Source organism: Dendroctonus ponderosae, unplaced genomic scaffold (assembly GCF_020466585.1).
Source record: "Dendroctonus ponderosae isolate FM_Combo_2020 unplaced genomic scaffold, Dpon_F_20191213v2 Dpon_F_20191213_3, whole genome shotgun sequence".
Taxonomy (NCBI): domain Eukaryota; kingdom Metazoa; phylum Arthropoda; class Insecta; order Coleoptera; family Curculionidae; genus Dendroctonus; species Dendroctonus ponderosae.
Window position 1 is genome coordinate 15,495,643 of NW_026018508.1, and position 15,925 is coordinate 15,511,567.

General features: G+C 41.4%; 4 protein-coding genes across 16 annotated transcripts in view; 2 read left to right on the top strand and 2 right to left on the bottom strand.

Moving 5' to 3' along the window:
* Positions 1–2,384, top strand: part of LOC109538617 (YTH domain-containing family protein 3) — a 7,902-nt gene extending 5,518 nt beyond the window's left edge. For all 6 annotated transcript variants that reach the window (XM_048664625.1, XM_048664627.1, XM_048664622.1 and 3 more), the window contains exons 10-12: positions 646–774; positions 832–1,137; positions 1,198–2,384. In XM_048664625.1, the coding sequence (XP_048520582.1) occupies positions 646–774; positions 832–1,137; positions 1,198–1,245 (483 nt within the window). In that variant the 3' untranslated portion in view covers positions 1,246–2,384. The remainder of the gene's footprint in view (positions 1–645; positions 775–831; positions 1,138–1,197) is intronic.
* A 51-nt stretch (positions 2,385–2,435) lies between these two features.
* Positions 2,436–7,347, bottom strand: LOC109538618 (RNA-binding protein 39). 6 transcript variants are annotated; one of them, XM_019905936.2, is made up of 10 exons: positions 7,059–7,220; positions 6,814–6,865; positions 6,593–6,684; positions 5,244–5,296; positions 4,933–4,991; positions 4,603–4,878; positions 4,104–4,506; positions 3,369–3,635; positions 2,957–3,309; positions 2,436–2,903 (listed from the first exon to the last, which is right to left on the bottom strand). In XM_019905936.2, exons 4-10 carry the CDS (start codon positions 5,244–5,246, stop codon positions 2,615–2,617), a joined length of 1,650 nt encoding a protein of 549 aa, XP_019761495.1. In that variant the 5' UTR covers positions 5,247–5,296; positions 6,593–6,684; positions 6,814–6,865; positions 7,059–7,220; the 3' UTR covers positions 2,436–2,614. The 6 variants fall into 6 exon arrangements, with proteins under 6 accessions (XP_019761495.1, XP_019761494.1, XP_048520585.1 ...); XM_019905935.2 differs by having other exon boundaries at positions 5,538–6,865; XM_048664628.1 differs by lacking the exon at positions 7,059–7,220 and having other exon boundaries at positions 6,814–7,049.
* Positions 7,348–7,677: 330 nt separating this feature from the next.
* Positions 7,678–12,947, top strand: LOC109538616 (alsin). Of its 3 annotated transcripts, none has more exons than XM_019905930.2 (8): positions 7,698–9,171; positions 9,345–10,880; positions 10,958–11,286; positions 11,341–11,826; positions 11,877–12,094; positions 12,150–12,329; positions 12,379–12,712; positions 12,767–12,947. In XM_019905930.2, the coding sequence occupies exons 1-8, from the start codon at positions 7,977–7,979 to the stop codon at positions 12,812–12,814; spliced, it is 4,326 nt and encodes a 1,441-aa protein (XP_019761489.2). In that variant the 5' UTR covers positions 7,698–7,976; the 3' UTR covers positions 12,815–12,947. The 3 variants fall into 3 exon arrangements, with proteins under 3 accessions (XP_048520555.1, XP_019761489.2, XP_019761490.2); XM_019905931.2 differs by having other exon boundaries at positions 7,700–9,171; positions 9,354–10,880; XM_048664598.1 differs by lacking the exons at positions 12,379–12,712; positions 12,767–12,947 and having other exon boundaries at positions 7,678–9,171; positions 11,877–11,993; positions 12,046–12,094; positions 12,150–12,241.
* Positions 12,948–13,016: 69 nt separating this feature from the next.
* LOC109538615 (carboxy-terminal domain RNA polymerase II polypeptide A small phosphatase 1) overlaps positions 13,017–15,925 on the bottom strand; it is a 4,817-nt gene continuing 1,908 nt past the window's right edge. Inside the window, exons 3-4 of the mRNA XM_019905928.2 lie at positions 15,073–15,408; positions 13,017–15,013 (exon numbers count right to left, since the gene is read on the bottom strand). Of these exons, the coding sequence (XP_019761487.2) occupies positions 14,810–15,013; positions 15,073–15,408 (540 nt within the window). The 3' untranslated portion in view covers positions 13,017–14,809. The remainder of the gene's footprint in view (positions 15,014–15,072; positions 15,409–15,925) is intronic.

Genomic DNA, 15,925 nt, shown 5'->3' on the forward strand with positions numbered 1-15,925 from the left:
TGGCAATTCATTTTCTTCGGCCCTACGTAGGCACAAATTAAATTAATCGACCGCCTATTTACTGGGTATTTTCTGAAAAGCTTCGTCTTCGTAATCGAAGTGGTGATTTTCTCCTGTGACATTAGCTACTATCTCATCATCTTCCAAGATTTCTATAGCCAAATTTCCCATCATCACCTCTTGCCCATTGCTTGAATTATAACATACACTATCGCCCGTACCCACTAACGGCCAAATTTGGTCCGCAAGTCCAGATCTACAGATTTATTTTGTACGAAATTCGCATCGAGTCGTATCTGGCTCGTGGTTAACCATTAACGCACCGATATTTCTTCAAATTTGGCTCCACGTTCAGATATGATAGATATTTCGCTCGTGTATGGGGCGCTATTGTCACCGCCATCGCTTAGATCTTGAGATCCTCATTTTCTTCTTCTATTTTCGTCATAACTTGACTGCAGGTTTTAGCACCAAGAAACACACTTTAACGCTCACAGTTAACGCCAAGAACTACAGTTCTGAGGCCAATTTTAGTGAAATTTTCAAGATCGATTGGTTCTGCAGGAAAGGGTCGAATAAAAAAAATGTATTTAAAAAAGTGCTTACAAACACCCTGCCTATGTCAATGTAATTCGACTATCATAGGTACGCTGGATTTATGTGAAAGATGTGCCGAATGTACAATTGCGGCACATTCACTTGGAAAACAACGAGAACAAATCAGTGACGAATTCGCGGGATGCTCAAGAGGTGCCACATGCTAGAGGGCTGCAGGTGAAGCGCGGTCTGCTGCATCATGTAGTGCGAGTCTAAGCGAGCTTGTTTGTGCAGGTGTTGCGAATTATGCACTCCTATCCGCATTCGACTTCCATCTTTGATGATTTCATCCATTACGAGAAGCGACAAGAAGAGGAGGACAATCGCAAGCAGCCGGTAAAAGAGATGGGGCACCATGAGGGTGGTGGCGAAGGGCGTGGCAGAGGCGACCACCATCGAGGTGGCCGAAACCATGACCGAGACAGGGACGGAGACCGGGATCGGAATGACGGTCATCGAGGCGGAGGCCACAGAGGAGAACGGAGCGATCGCGACGGACACCATGGAGGAGGAGGAGGTGGAGGAGGTGGTCATCATAGGGTAAGCCTTATCAGAGCCTGATTGCTAATGAGGTTGAAAAACACTCTTGGATTGTTGCAGGATCGGGACAATAGGAGTCGAGGTGGACGAGGCGGCGGCAGGAACTAGAAGCAACCCCCATCCATCCTCGGTTATCGTCGCTGATAATCTTAGTGTTACTATTTCGTTTACCGGCTTCTCGCAGTTACATGCTCTTGAACTACTATATTTTACCACTAACTACTGATCGCTATTTTTTCGTTCAATAATTTAATTGAACCGAGCTGCGAGTTATAATTTTTTTTAGTCCACGTTATTTTCCATTGACTGGCTCCGCTCGGATGTTTGCTTTGGCAAACGATCTATGGGATATAATCAAGAATAAGTTAATTGCAAAATGGTATATGGATTCTATATTAAAGTAGTTAAAACTTAACAAACTTAGGCGGCTCACTTTTCGGATCGGACGTAAGAACTGTGACGGTGGAATCTACAAGAAAGTGCAGTGTTTGTGTTTCGCTGAAGTGATCGGACTTCCTGACGAAAATTGTTGTAATATAAATTAAAGGACAACACTTCTAGTTCAATTTGAATAAACTGTTAATTTTCTGGACATTTTTTATCCCGCGGTTAATATATCATGGCATGTCAGAGAACTTACGACAAAACTGTGAAATAAACAGGAAACATCGCGAACACCTTAATCGAACTGTGAACGTGAACGAACTTTTAACAAATTGGCTTCGTTTTCGAGCGAACATAAGTAGTAAAGATGTTTTGTGGAGTTATTTTCAAATAATTTAACATTTTTCTATCTTTGTAAGTAAATAACTTATGCACATTTTTATATTGTTGATTGTTTAGAAAGTTTAATGTAATATGGATGTTAAACCAAACTGGCTATGTTCGGAATGTGCAAGCTAATCCATTTTAACTTATTCATGTGCAGATAGTAATAGGTTGTTACTAGTTTAATGCCACGGCCTAAAACAATTGCAGTTCCACACATGTAACAGTGCTTATTATTATTATTTCATTAATAAAATTCCATACCATGCTAGTTGGGGCCCAACAGTTTGTTAGTTTAATTTTAACATTGATTGTCTCATTTAGAACATAGCTTGTTTGTATCACGTCTGGATGTATACTGTGCCTAAATATTTTAGACTGATGCTCTTGCAAAGGAGCCATATCAAAAAAACTATTTGTCATTGATCCGAACAGTGGGCATATGTTGGATAGCTACAATTAAATAATTACTGAAATTACTGGCTTTTGTTTCACTCTGCTTCCCTCAACGTTGCACGAAAACGCAGTAGTGTTAACCAACATATCATTTATTCAGATGGGCAAAAATATACATATAAGTGGTTTTAAGACAATGACTATGGTACGTAATTAATTCTAAGTGATTTGCTTAAAAACACCACAATATCTACAGCGATTACACGATATTGATGCAATACTGTGTAGAAACTATATACAGGTGATCGGAAACTCACTTCCTAGCCGACGGTAGCAACAGTTGAGCGGCGGTCATCGCGTCCGGAAACAGTGAATGGTAATTAAGAAGGGGTACATACGCGGCAGTGATTACCCGACCAGCAAACCATCGCCCATGCAGCGAATTAACGGATGCCACTGCTGTTGCAATAGAAGGACACTTCACATAAACATTTCCTTGGGGTGAACCTTTGTCGACGTACACATGCAACACTCCGCCATGCTTGTTGCATTCTTCAATGACATCGTCGCGAATTTCTATATCCCACGTTGGATTGGTTTCACTGGAAAACAAATTAAATAAAATACAAATCAGGCCACAAAAACGTTTTCTTACGTTGCCGGATCAAACATGTTGCTCAGCATGAAGCACTGAGTGGCGATCGGGGGTGTAGAATTCGATTGAACTTGTTGCACAACGGGCTGTCCAGTAGCCATGCTCAGCGCATTGGCTGCAGCAGCTGGAACTTGCATCCCGGCAGTTTCAGCCAATTTGAACATCAGTTGCAAACGTCCAGTTGCTCCCAAATCGATGCCAGATCGATCAAGTTCGTCTGAATCTAGAAGAGACGGACCCTGGCTCTGAAGATCGATGCGTTCGGTAACATTTCCTACTTTCATTGGTCTGCCGGCCAGCTCGAAACCGTTCAGCTGCTCCAATGCCTTCTTTGCATCGTCACAGTTGTGAAACTGAAAATGCATAGTTTGTTGCGGTGAAACCGGCGAATTTTTAGTCTTAAAACACTTACGGTTATAAACCCATATCCTTTGGATCGACCTGTTTCGGGGTCCATAATGAGTTGAATATTCTCAATCTTTCCAAATGGTTCAAATATTCCACGCAGCATTTCCTCGGTTATATTAAAATGCAATGATCCAACATAAAGTCGCATCGGTCCAATCATGCCTTTCGGCATAAGGTTGGGCATCGCGTTTCCCAATCGATTCTTCTCGGCTTGAGTGTGTTGCACTATGATGGGCACACCCATCAGCTTCTGGCCAGACAATCCCAAGGCCTAAATAATTCAAGAAAAACAATCATGTTTAAGGGTTTTTCTCGCAAAAGAATAACGTCAATCAGTCGCGAAAAGATAAACGCACAACGGAACAAATCAAAATTAACATTTGCCTCATTTCTAGTGAACTAACGCGCATACATTCCGTGATATCGCTGTGCGTTTACTTTAAACTAGGGCTCGGAATTTTTTTAAATCTGAAATTCGAATATTCGTTTGGTGGTTTACTCGAATAGTAAAATTATTCGAATACTCGAATATCTATTCATTTGCAGGAGAGTAAATATGATTATTATATAAGTGCATATAAAGATGCACCTTGTGAGTTTGATAATGTAGGTGTATTCGAGTTGACTACAGATAATTATTCGCTTTTTGAATATTCGAATACTCGAACTATTCGAGTTTGATTCCGAGCCCTACTTTAAACTGCCACACAGTCCAAACGAGTATATTATATACACTTACCAAGGCGACACTCTCTGGGTCCTTAAACTCAATATACGCAATGCCTTTAAAGCGTCGTGTTTTGTTGCATACTATCATGCGGACATCGCGAACTTTGCCAACGGCACTGAAAAACTCTTCCAAATCACGTGCACGGATGCGTTGCGATAATTGCATGCAGAAAACGGTTCTGGCGTCTCGTTCCTCCGAACTCAGTTCTTCCAGGGGCGATTGTCCACGCAAACCCAACGGTGAACGGGGCGCCGTCTTTCGGAATGGCGGCTTTATGGGGGACGGACTACGTTTGCGATCTCTGCTACGACTTCTCCTGTCTCGAACGACTTTGTCTTTGCTACGAGTTCGCTTGTCTCTGCTTCGGCTCCTTGCCTTATCGCGGCTTCTCCTTCCTGCGTTTCCGCGAGTTCTGCAAATAAACCCCTTATTGTTCAAGTATGGCGCCTCAAATTTATTAATGAAATAAACTGTTAAAAAATATGCAACAAGTCCATAGTTGTCATACCTATCGCGCTTGTCCCTCGATACGCTTCTCCTGTTCTTAGACCTGGACCGTCTGCGCTCTTTGGACTTAGACTTACGATCTCTAGACCGCGATCGTCTGTCCTTTGACTTGTTGACTCTGTCCTTCGATGTCCTGCGACGGTCTCGGGACTTCCTGCGATCCTTGCTCCTACTCCTCTTCTTGTTGTCCCGACTCACTCTCTTCTTGTCCTTTGAGCGGCTTCGGCTTCTCTTGTTTCGGCTACGGCTGCGGTTGGGAGTGTGCGACCGTCGTTTGCTGCAACAAAACACTTTGTTAGGAACAGTTGGATGACCACATTCGTTCACTTACTCCGAATTGCGACGATCCTTCGATTCGCCGTTTTCTTTGGCTTTTCCATTGACTTCATCCTATGAACAGCAAGGAAGAGACCGCGCAGAATGGTGGGGAAAAACAAAAGGCATTAATAAAATACTCAGACAAAGATGATTTTGTTATAACTTTTGCTAAGTTGAAAGTGAACGCTTTTATTGCTGCAATATGACTTTAGTGGTAACTATAGTTAAATATTGATAAAAACGTTCAATTTGCAAAATAAAATCCAAATAATCCTTAGGTTCGGCTCAAATTGCTGCGGGGCGTCTAGCCGTGACTAGACTTACCATCTTGTTCGCACTACTAAGTACGTTGTTGCAATACTTGATCCAGAAATATTCTGAAAAAATAGACCGAATAAGACCACTTATCCTCAAAAGACCAAGGTTTTCAAAGGCTTCAGGGTTTGGCAATCTAACATAAACATTTAAACAATTTAGTGACTCTCTAAGTTTGTTTGTTCAGCCATCATTCAGAACATTGACTACGACTGAACGGGCTCTAAAAAAATGGTCAATGACCGAGAAATCAGAACAGAATCAAAAACAGTTCGTCCTCAAATTCACAAATTCAAAGTTTACCTTTTACTAATCACCGACATTCAATGCTGATGGTTTACCTGAAAAAGAAATTATGCCAAACCCCAAAATACATGTTTAGAGTTTCGTCAGAAGAGACGCTGGACTTGCTGTATAATTTAATAGCAAAACAGTTCCTGTCGGGTAGATTGTCGCGGCTCTCAGAGCTTTATTCTTACGCTTTAGAAACGTTTTGATTTCTTCAATAATCCAAAAGAGACCCAGGGGAAGAACAGCTGCAAATCAAAGAGCTGAGTGAGCAACAACTTTCCTTGTTGGATAACCGTTCGGAGTAAGAGTTACGAAACGGCCAAATGGTTTTGCTCGGCAATGAAACAAGATTGGAAGATAATTCAGAAATCGTTTAGTTTCAGCAGTTGGAAGAAATAAAATTCAAGACTAAGTCACCCTTTATGTGAGGAAATAAAGGACACAGAACACGAGAGGCCATAAGCTAGGACTATTGCAGGATAATCTCAACAACTGAGCATAAACGACACTTGAATTTGTCTAGAAAAAAAGCGATTCCGAAAGAAGCTTACATAAATAGGCAAAACGTCGACAGTGCAGATATCGATTTCAATTAGTTAGTGATCCCAATCCCAAAAATTACACTCAATTATCAGACTATGAAGGCTTTCACGGCCGGTTAAATCACATTTAGGAATGTTACACTCAATTGTTATTATTTCCATATTGAATTAGATCTGAAGAACGAGCAATAGCAGAACAATCTGATCTTGTATTACCACCAGTCTCTACTTGGTCAATTCATCTCTATGAATTAATTGACCGACCATAACGATTCAGTTATTTTATTGTATTTGCTTGATTTTCACATTGGAGTTTCATTTTGTGGAAATCCACATCCAAACAAACAACAACGGTGTCAGGGTCCTCAAAGAAATAAGAATGTTTTGTGGGTAGAAAATGTCTTTTCAGTCAATTCCTTTGGTTGTTTAGTGGAACTTTTTTGCTATTAAACCATAAAGAATCCCTAGTGCTACTCTCTAACTGACAAAAACTGTTGGTTAATAGTTGATATTATTATTATTTACACTGGGAAGTCCGCCATGGATAAGATCAATCAGCTGAACGGAATTTGTGCCAGATAGGATGCAATGGTGATGTCCAATCTCAGCTTGTTACCCTATGACGAGAAAGTACCCATCAGCGAGGAAATTGTTCAGATCACAGTTGCAAAATAATCAAAAAAAATGCACAAAATTACTTTTGGCCTATCTTAAACATTACACTTAAGAACTAGTTAATTCTGTACCTGGTTTATGGGAAGGAGCCGATAGCCCACATATAACGAATACCTCACAAGTCTAAAATATAAAATGAGGTTTTGATGAAGAGTGTAGCCAAACATTGATACAATTCAATAGAAACAGAATGCAAATGGCGATGTAGATGTACCGATCAATAAGCAATCGTGCCTAAGGCATTAGGAGCGTAAATACGTCGCCACTTGTTTAATGGGGGGAACAGCAGGTAAAGGAAAGGGCTGATTTTACGTACCGTTTTCTTGTAAGGCGCTTCCAGCATTGCCTCAACGTCCAGTTCGTCTGCCATGTTCCTGAAAGTCAACAGCCTGTTAAATCACCAAAGTATTCACGTCTCTGCCAATGTCTAATGGAAATTCCACTTGTTCTCAACTACGCGCTGGAAATTGCACAATTTTACACTTACTTAGTTGAATATATAGTTAAATAGACGAAACAATCGCTCTTCTATTTCTGAAGAAATTTCTCTAATGGCGACCAATTCTAATTAATCGCCAAGAGCGCTTCCGGGTATGCGTCTTACTACAGGCTCCAATGCTACCAACAGTGTAAAATTAAAATCCCCAATAAAACTAATTTTTATCTAATCATACGGATAATAGAGCCTCCAAATTATTAATATTCACGAAAATACAATCAATCAACTGATTAGTTGCTGCTGAACTGTTTTAAGATCAAATCTGTGGCAAATTCTTCTAGCACCCATGACTTGAAGATACATCCCCACTTACCCACCCCCCCAAAGACGCAGCAGCCATTATGGTAATTCAGAGCACAGAACATCCCCCTAGGGGGGATACTTTGTGGTTCATAGGAGTTTTGTGGCAGCAACATTTTATGCACATGGATGGGAAGAATTTCCGACGAGATAAAATTTCAAATTCACCAGGCTTACAAACAGAAGCTGCTAATACCCTAGACGATCAGGCCTTAACCTAAGGAAAAAAAACAGCTGGACGTTTAAACGTCAATCAATACGAACTAGGAAGATTTCAAATAAGTAAATAATGGGCAGAAATACAAAACCTTAGTTCTCTCTTAATGCAACAATTAGCTTATCGAATAATGCCCAGTTTTCCATTCAGCCCATTCTCGACTACCACTCAACTAGCCTTAGTGAGCTTGAAAGGCAAAATGTGAAGATCACTCCAAGATGAATCATAGCTTCAATTTGTGGATCCACAACAGAAATGTGGAAGTTCTGGCTACTATCAGCGAGCCAATTAAAAAGATTGCCAACATTGGTAACCACCTGTTCCTACTAACCAGCAGCAATGTGCTTCATGAAGGTTTCCTTGAGCAAACCGAAGAGCAGAGCTTTGTGTCTTTTAGAGAGCTCCCCAACCAGTTGCAAGCAGTGGATATTCAAAGCCATGATGATTCGTTGTTTGTAATTGATGGCAATGGCAGCGTCTTGAAGTGCAACGAGCAGCTGGAGGTATTAAAGGAAATTAATCTTCTAGAAGAGTACCAGTGCGCACTGGGGCACAGCACCCTAACATACAAAGTGAAGGTTAAAAGCCTGGCGATTGGCAAATTTGGGGCTCTTTACGTGTCCGAAAGCAACCAGCTGTGGGGCAGTGGAGACATGCCCCAAATCGGCATAACTAGTGACGTGCCTAGGAAAGTGGCATTTTTCTCTGGAAGAATTGTGCATGGTATTTCAGTGGGGGCTGATTTTGCTGTTGTGGTAGTCGGCAAGCCCACAGTGGAAACTGAGAATAGCTTCTGTGATACGTTATTTGCCCCGGCTTGCCAGTTGTGCAGCTCAAACTCTCAGAAATCCTCTGATTGCTCGCCCACCAACCTTTGCCCTTTGGGAATGAGGCTTCAGAGTGACGACTTAGACAATACTACATCAGAAGAGCTCGAAGCGGCCTCAGCTAATTCAGGCGTTAAGTCGGAAGGCGATGATAAAACTGAGAAGAACATAATTTTCCGCAACACTGAAGCAGCCAAGGACTTCCTCACTCGGCAGATATCGCGAATGTCATCCGTTGGCGAAGAGTACTTGATGGAGTGCACTGAAAAACCCACAAGAATCTTCAAAGAAAACATGACGAATGTGGCTACTTTGGTCTATGAAGGAGTTAAAACCGTTGGGGATAAAGTGGCGACACTTTCACGCCATGTAAGCTCCAGCTCGGAACACACGAATCTATCAGAGAACAGCCAGCAGAGGAAAAACTCGAAGGAGGATTTCTTACTGTCAGTCAGTCAAAGCACTTCGGAGCGCGACTTGCAGGACTTGGAGGTTCAGGATAATGTTGATGTGATTGTGAATCAGGGAAAGGATCTGCTCAATCGCGAAGTATGGATGTGGGGCAATGTTAAACATGGTTGTATTGGTAAGTTTTCTCTCCTAAAGCGTTATTTTTTGTTGGTCAGTTCTTTATACTTCGATTTCAGTTACCAGATATTTGGATGCAATTTTAAGACCGCGGAAAAAGTGTCTGAAAATTATGTACTTCAATTGTTTTATATGTTTAATTGCATGAAACATATGTAGGTATTTAAAAAGTATTTTTAGGTGTTGACACCAAGATGGACCTTCCAGTCATTCTATCAATCCTTTCGAAATCAGGAGTATCGAAAATATCATTACAAAACTACCACGCCTGTGCTCTAACTCTCGATGGCCGAGTTTTTCTCTGGGGCCGCAATAACGACCATCAAGTGACTTTGGAAAACAAAGCCGATCAATCGGTGCCAAAGTTGTTCGTCTGCAATATGAATGAAAGAGTGATCGATGCCACGTGTGGCGACTATTTTACTGTGATTTTAACTACCAAAAACAACGTAACATACTTCGGGAGGAGTTCGCAAAGTTACCAAACGATCTACCATCGATTTATGTCGGAAAGCGAAGATTCTGGTGAGAAGCCAGTGGAGTTGTTCAGCAACTTCCTGAGCAGCAGCGAATATTCAGTGCTGAATGTGGGGCCAAAGTGCGAGGAGAGTTTTAACAACTTTGTGGTAAAGGAGCAAAACATGCTGGAGGAAATGTTGTGCGTACATCAGCAGATTCTAAGGCTGCTGATAAAGAAATCCAATGATCTAGAGGACGGAGAGCTTTATGACCTCCTTTGCAAGAACTACAGGGATTTTTTGCATTTTCTTGCAGTAAATATTGAATCTCTTTTGCAATACCGCAACGGTCTCATAGGCATCAACGATGTAACCATTGTGAAAAACTACAAGGAATTCTTGTTGATCTATCAGAACTACGTGGACTGTATTCAAAATGTATCAGCCATCAGCGGCTTTGCGGCGATAGCGACAACAATAGCAGTCAGTCCGCAACTATACAGCTTAAGAACGGGAACTCTCAAAGAGAAGACTAATAATGACCAAGACATTGCTGTCCTGTTAACGTCGCCAGCAAAGCGAGTTGGTTTCTACATGGATTTTTTCCGAAAATTCTGCAATATAGACTATCAAACTAGGTGGAAGGATTTCATGGAATATGTGGACTGCAAGGGGAAAGAAGCTGAAAAAACCAGGATTTTCTGGATGAACGCTGGCAGCACCATCAAGTACATGATGGAGCCCAAACGGCGCTTAATATGCGACAGCCAATCCGACCCAATAAACCTACAAAGCTCAAGCAGATTCTCCTCCCATCGCTTCGTCCTTTTTTCGGATATTTTCGCCCACATCAGCGGCTCTTCCCCGCATTTGCACGCGCTCAACATGATCTGGCTGGATATTCCGCATCACGAGTCCCTCCACCTGATCTGCCTCAAATTGCCCGAAGAAACCCTCACTCTGGTGGCTCCGGATGGCGTCACTAAGAACACCTGGTACCACGCCCTGCAACATGCCATCAAAGCCGCCCTCAACAAAACTGATCTCTTCCAGCCACCCTTAGCTCGAAATGGAAAATACACGTTCACCAAGCCGGGGGTTTTCAAAGACGCCCAGTATACAGGGCGCTGGTTGAACGCGAAAATGCACGGCTCGGGGAAGATGGTTTGGAGCGATGGTCGCTCTTATACCGGCCAGTTTAGCAATAACAGTTTGAGCGGATATGGTTCAATGGATATTCCAAATTTTGGTGAGTTGAATGGGCTTTCAACAGCTTTTAGTGCTTCGTTGGTTTTTTACCAATAAATAAGTTTAATAACTTTCCAGGCACCTATGAAGGGGATTGGAAAGACAATAAACAGAACGGCTATGGAACATTCACCTACAGTAGCAAAGACATCTACAAGGGCTACTTTAAAGATGGCCAGTTTCACGGGCACGGTTTGTTGCGCAAAGGCACTTTCATGGCAAATTCGGCCTCCCTGTACATCGGCGAATGGGACGCGGGCCGGAAATGCGGATATGGAGTGATGGACGAAATTTCCACCGGCGAAAAGTACTTGGGATGTTGGTCGGACCACAAAGAGGGCAGCGGTCTCATTGTCACTTCCGAAGGCACTTATTATGAGGGGAACTTCCACAACGACGTACTCTCGGTAAAAATGCCAGTTTCCCACCTCAAATCCGGAAATATCTAGCTAAACTTTCAGGGCCACGGCGTGATGGTTTTAGACGACGGCACTCACTATGATGGAGAGTTTAAAGGCACTGGCATCCTAGGAGGAAAAGGCGCAGTTACTCTCCCTTCTGGCCACGTGATTGAGGGGCATCTGATCGGGAGTTTGGAGGAGGGAATTAAGATTAACGCAGCCACCCTTCGGAAAACGGCAGACTTAAACCAGGCCCTCCCAAAGTCCTTCGGGCAGCTCTGCACGGCGCCGGCGAATAAATGGAAAGCCCTCTTCAAGCACTGCCGGGAGGTTCTTGGGCTGGACGACGGGGCTGCCAGTGTGGAAACCCCCCGGATATGGCAAAATGTTGCTGTTTATTTAACCAGCGCGTCCACTTTGAAGAGGCGCAAAGGCGACGACGGTAGCCTGCAAAATTCGCTCAACAACCTCGACGTGATTCCTCCATTCGGGCGCGATAAAATCACCATAGAATCCTACATGGAAATCAGAGCATACTTAAACAGGGTTGGTTAATTACATTTTGAAGCTCTCAGGGCTAAGTGGAGACTTTTTAGGCCTTCGAGAGTCCTTTGCACCCTTTAGGGTCCCTACTAAACAACCTATGCGAAGCCTACATATCCTCGTACAGCGGCAAAGTGCATCCTATCTTAGTAAACCACGCGATTATGGAGGTAATCGACGTTGCTCAAAGGGTTTATGGCATAATAGTGTATCTTTTCCCAGCCTTGCCCAGTTGCGAAAGCGAGTACGTGTTAAATCGTACTGACGATGAGTAAGTGTCTGCTGTTCTATGGAAAATGTGGAAAATGTGTGACATTGCTTTGCAGTTACGAAATCATCAATTACCAGTCGCTGTTGTACCCGCTAATCCTGCCAAAGGTTTATAATTGCTTGTGCACCCTGCTGAGCCTGAAAAATGAAAGTCAGGAGAAACAGTATAAAAAAGTTCTGATCGAGTGGAACAAGCTTTCAGACAGGAGCTTGATGAGTGGACTTTCCGTCGAAAAGTAAGCTGCAATTCCTTCAAGCCCATCCAAGCTAGTTAAGGACTTTTAGGAAATTTCTCCACCTGGATCAGTACATAAACTTATCGGACAAAAGTTGCGCTTTTGTGGAAGCCATCGAAACGTTACAGCAAATAATAACGGTCTTCCTGCCCATTGAGAAGCTCTCAGTGATACGCAGTACGGTGAAAAAAATGACTCCCGTTGCTCAGGAGCTTTTAGGCGATGCCTACGTATGGAACATGGACGATTTATTCCCGTTGTTCCTCTATGTGGTGGTTCGGGCCAGAATTCCACATCTGGGGGCCGAGCTGGAGTTTATGGAACATTTCATGGATAGAAACCTGGAAAATGGCGAACTGGGAATTATGTTTACCACCCTCAAGGTGCGTGGTTTTTAGGCGATCTTCGGCTTTGACTGTGGTTGATCATTGTTTCAGGCATGCTACCAGCAAATACTCCAAGACAAATCCGTTTTTATTCTCTAGAAATTGATGTGATAGATTTTGTTTATTTTTATTCATTTATTGATTCGTCGTGTTTTATCAAGACTGTACCTGAAAATAAATTGATACAAGCTATATATACATATATAATAATAAATCGTTGTATTTTAACTGATGTGATGTTATTAGTCTTCAATCGTTTTCCGCCTAGGTTTCCGTTGCTGATCAATCATACACAGGTATGTTTGGGTACAAATTATGTATTTTATTTACAAATAAAGGCTCCTTATCCACGAGACATGGAAACACTCAGTATTTTACATAACCGATTTTTAATACATTTTAGAATCAACATAAACAGGGATATTATTCTACAACAAAAATATATAAAAAATAATGTTAATGATATTAAAATATGCTTTATAATATATTACAAGTGCCCCCCCCCCCAATGTGTCTGAATAGTTTGGGCTCAGCACCTAAACTATTTCGGAAATGTTCAATGTCTATGGGGGTTTGTAAGAAAAGGGCCCAAATTATTGCTTGTTAAAATATACGATTATTTCACTCGTTCTCAATTACACAATTAAAGATAATACAATATACATAAGAGAAATATATTAAATTTATTATTAGAGCATATGTTATAATATATTACTAAACAATAAACTGTACATAATTCAATAAAAATAATACATAAAGCTGAAAGAATGCTGCTTTACGCCAATACAACTCAAGACGCTAAACATGATAATGTATTTGTACTACGGAACAAAATAGGTTCTCGAAACCTACACGAATCGAAAACAATGTGATGTACATAAACCAATGAGGGTTTCTTAGCTTTAGAATATATAAGCCATATTTAGGATAAGTACAGATTTCCATTTTTTTTACTTTTCAACAAAATAGTATGGCACTACTTCGTACCGAAACGTGGATTTCGCAGCTTCAATGAGGACAATCCGTCCTTTATTATCAAGTCAATTGTCTACAGTATAAATTGCAATATTAAAGGATCAAAAAAAATATTCAGATATTAGTTTAAGGCCACTGTTAAATATTTGGAACCTGCGTTCCTACCGTCTGCACAATCCCCTAAAGAGATATGATTGTTTCTCACAATGGCATTTGAATTATTTATGTGAGTTCGCCCCAAGCCCTACAACGAGCCCTTAGTATACTAGAAAAATGGGTCAAATTCCAATCAACAAACATTCCGGTTAAAAAAAAGCACGACAGGCCTGCTTCACAAGCAACGTTATCTTTTTTTCTCTCTCCTTTGTGTAAAAGAACGCTAATACATCGATACAGCAATGGACTTATTTACATCTAGGTTTACTAATTGCAACTGTGGATCTGGTACCGATTTTTAGACACTTTGTGCGGGGACTCAGTCTAGTTAGTGAATATGTATCAATCATGTTGGAAGCAAAAGTCCGAAAGCTGTGTTGAGCTTTGCTCGCACAGACAAGTTGAATTTTCAGTGTGCATTTTGTAAAAGAATCACTCACAGTATCTGAACGAGTTTTGTTTGTGTCGATCTTGATGGTCCCAAAGTCGCATAGCTGGACACACACAGCTAATGAAAGTTGTTATAAACACTCAGTATACACATATTGAATGGGCAACTCATAAGAGACAGTAAAAACAAGCCTAGTGTTAAACATCACATTTAAAAATACCAATGAGCAACGGTTGATTAGGGGATTATCTGGATTTATTGATTCCCAATGTAAAGCATACAGGCGAAAATGCATCAACCTGCAATACCCAATGTTTCAATACATTGAACAGTTGAACAATCTCTCGCATTATCCTAGGATGATTTGCTGCAAAAATATACTGTTTAGTTATTCTGCTATATTCAAGGCGACACGGTCAATGAATGTCATTTCGGAAAGCGTTCGTTAAAAAGAAAGTCATTCCAAGTTTAAATAACTTGCTCGTTAAAGAAACGCGGACTCTTCAACGATGAAGGGCGCGAATCCTGTAAATATTCCCAATCAATATGATCAACTTGCTGGCAGTGTTCTGCTACGTGTTGGGATGGGGAATTTGGTTGTTCTGTTGCACCGCTGTAGTGTTATTGGGGCCGTTCAGTTGACTACTGTTGTAAGGTCGATTAGAGTTGCACAACACTGTATATACATTGTCCATCTTGCTTAACTTTTCAAAGAACGGTATTAAATCTAAGAGTTCATTGTCGTTCATATCGTCAAACCATGAAGCTACTGGCACCTGCAAACAACAACAAACTCAATCCGGCTGTTTCTTGACACCAAATCCACAATACTCACAGCATTATCTGGATGGAATATATACGAGGCCGGTGAATTGTCCACAATGACAATCTGTTGCAGGTCTCTGCCTAATTTGTTCAAGTCCTTTACGTAGTTGCCGCGATAGTAGACACAACTCTCTCGGAATAATCGCGCTCTGAACACTCCCCATTGGTCGAGCAAATCGGCCACCGGATCCGCATATTTGGCTAATGATGCAGTGAACAGAACGCATTCGTACAGTTCTCCCATTCTTTTCAGGAATTCATCCACATGCGGCCTTTTCAGCACGTACACTTGATGTACGGTACCGTCGATTTCAACTGGGACGATAAAGTCGGCATTGTTTATTGGCTGGAAACAACAATTTAAAAATGGTAAAGCGCATCTAAAAATACACTGTTTACAGTCGGTTGTCTACTGGGTTTGTAATGCAGAGAGCGCGAGCGAGACTCATTTTTCGGATTTACAACTAGAAAGAGTCAAAAGAACTGAAGTAACTTAGAAAATAAAAGAACGTTCTAGCGGCTAAGTTCTCAAATATATGTTAGTTTTCTAACAGTTCATAAACTAGAAGAACAATCCAAACTAAATCCTTGACAAACTACTCTAATATTCCGGCGTTAAGTTCATAAATGTATTAAATTGAACGAGAATGGCCCACTTGAGAAAATTAGAGGGCTATAAGTTTACTGTATATACTTTCCTGACTGTGTTTCAATTCCAAATCAAATTCATTCCTGGGTTTCAGTCATTTATTGTCTCTATTTATCAATCAAAATACGTTTCGGTGTATTTTTCCACCATCATCAGTTTTTATGTGTAGCGTTGTTGCTGCTTTAAGCCTTGGCATGCATTTTTGCGTGCCAAA

What these genes read in the sequence shown, in the direction of transcription:
- LOC109538616 (XM_019905930.2), top strand. Translation starts at nt 7,977, where the DNA reads ATGAATCATAGCTTCAATTTGTGGATCCACAACAGAAATGTGGAAGTT. An exon ending in TCCACAACGACGTACTCTCG is followed by an intron (nt 11,287 to 11,340) that starts GTAAAAATGCCA and finishes CTAAACTTTCAG; the next exon opens with GGCCACGGCGTGATGGTTTT. An exon ending in AGTGGACTTTCCGTCGAAAA is followed by an intron (nt 12,330 to 12,378) that starts GTAAGCTGCAAT and finishes AAGGACTTTTAG; the next exon opens with GAAATTTCTCCACCTGGATC.
- LOC109538618 (XM_019905933.2), bottom strand. Translation starts at nt 7,112, where the DNA reads ATGGCAGACGAACTGGACGTTGAGGCAATGCTGGAAGCGCCTTACAAG. An exon ending in AAGGATCGTCGCAATTCGGA is followed by an intron (nt 4,879 to 4,932) that starts GTAAGTGAACGA and finishes GTTTTGTTGCAG; the next exon opens with CAAACGACGGTCGCACACTC. An exon ending in AACATGTTTGATCCGGCAAC is followed by an intron (nt 2,904 to 2,956) that starts GTAAGAAAACGT and finishes TTTGTTTTCCAG; the next exon opens with TGAAACCAATCCAACGTGGG.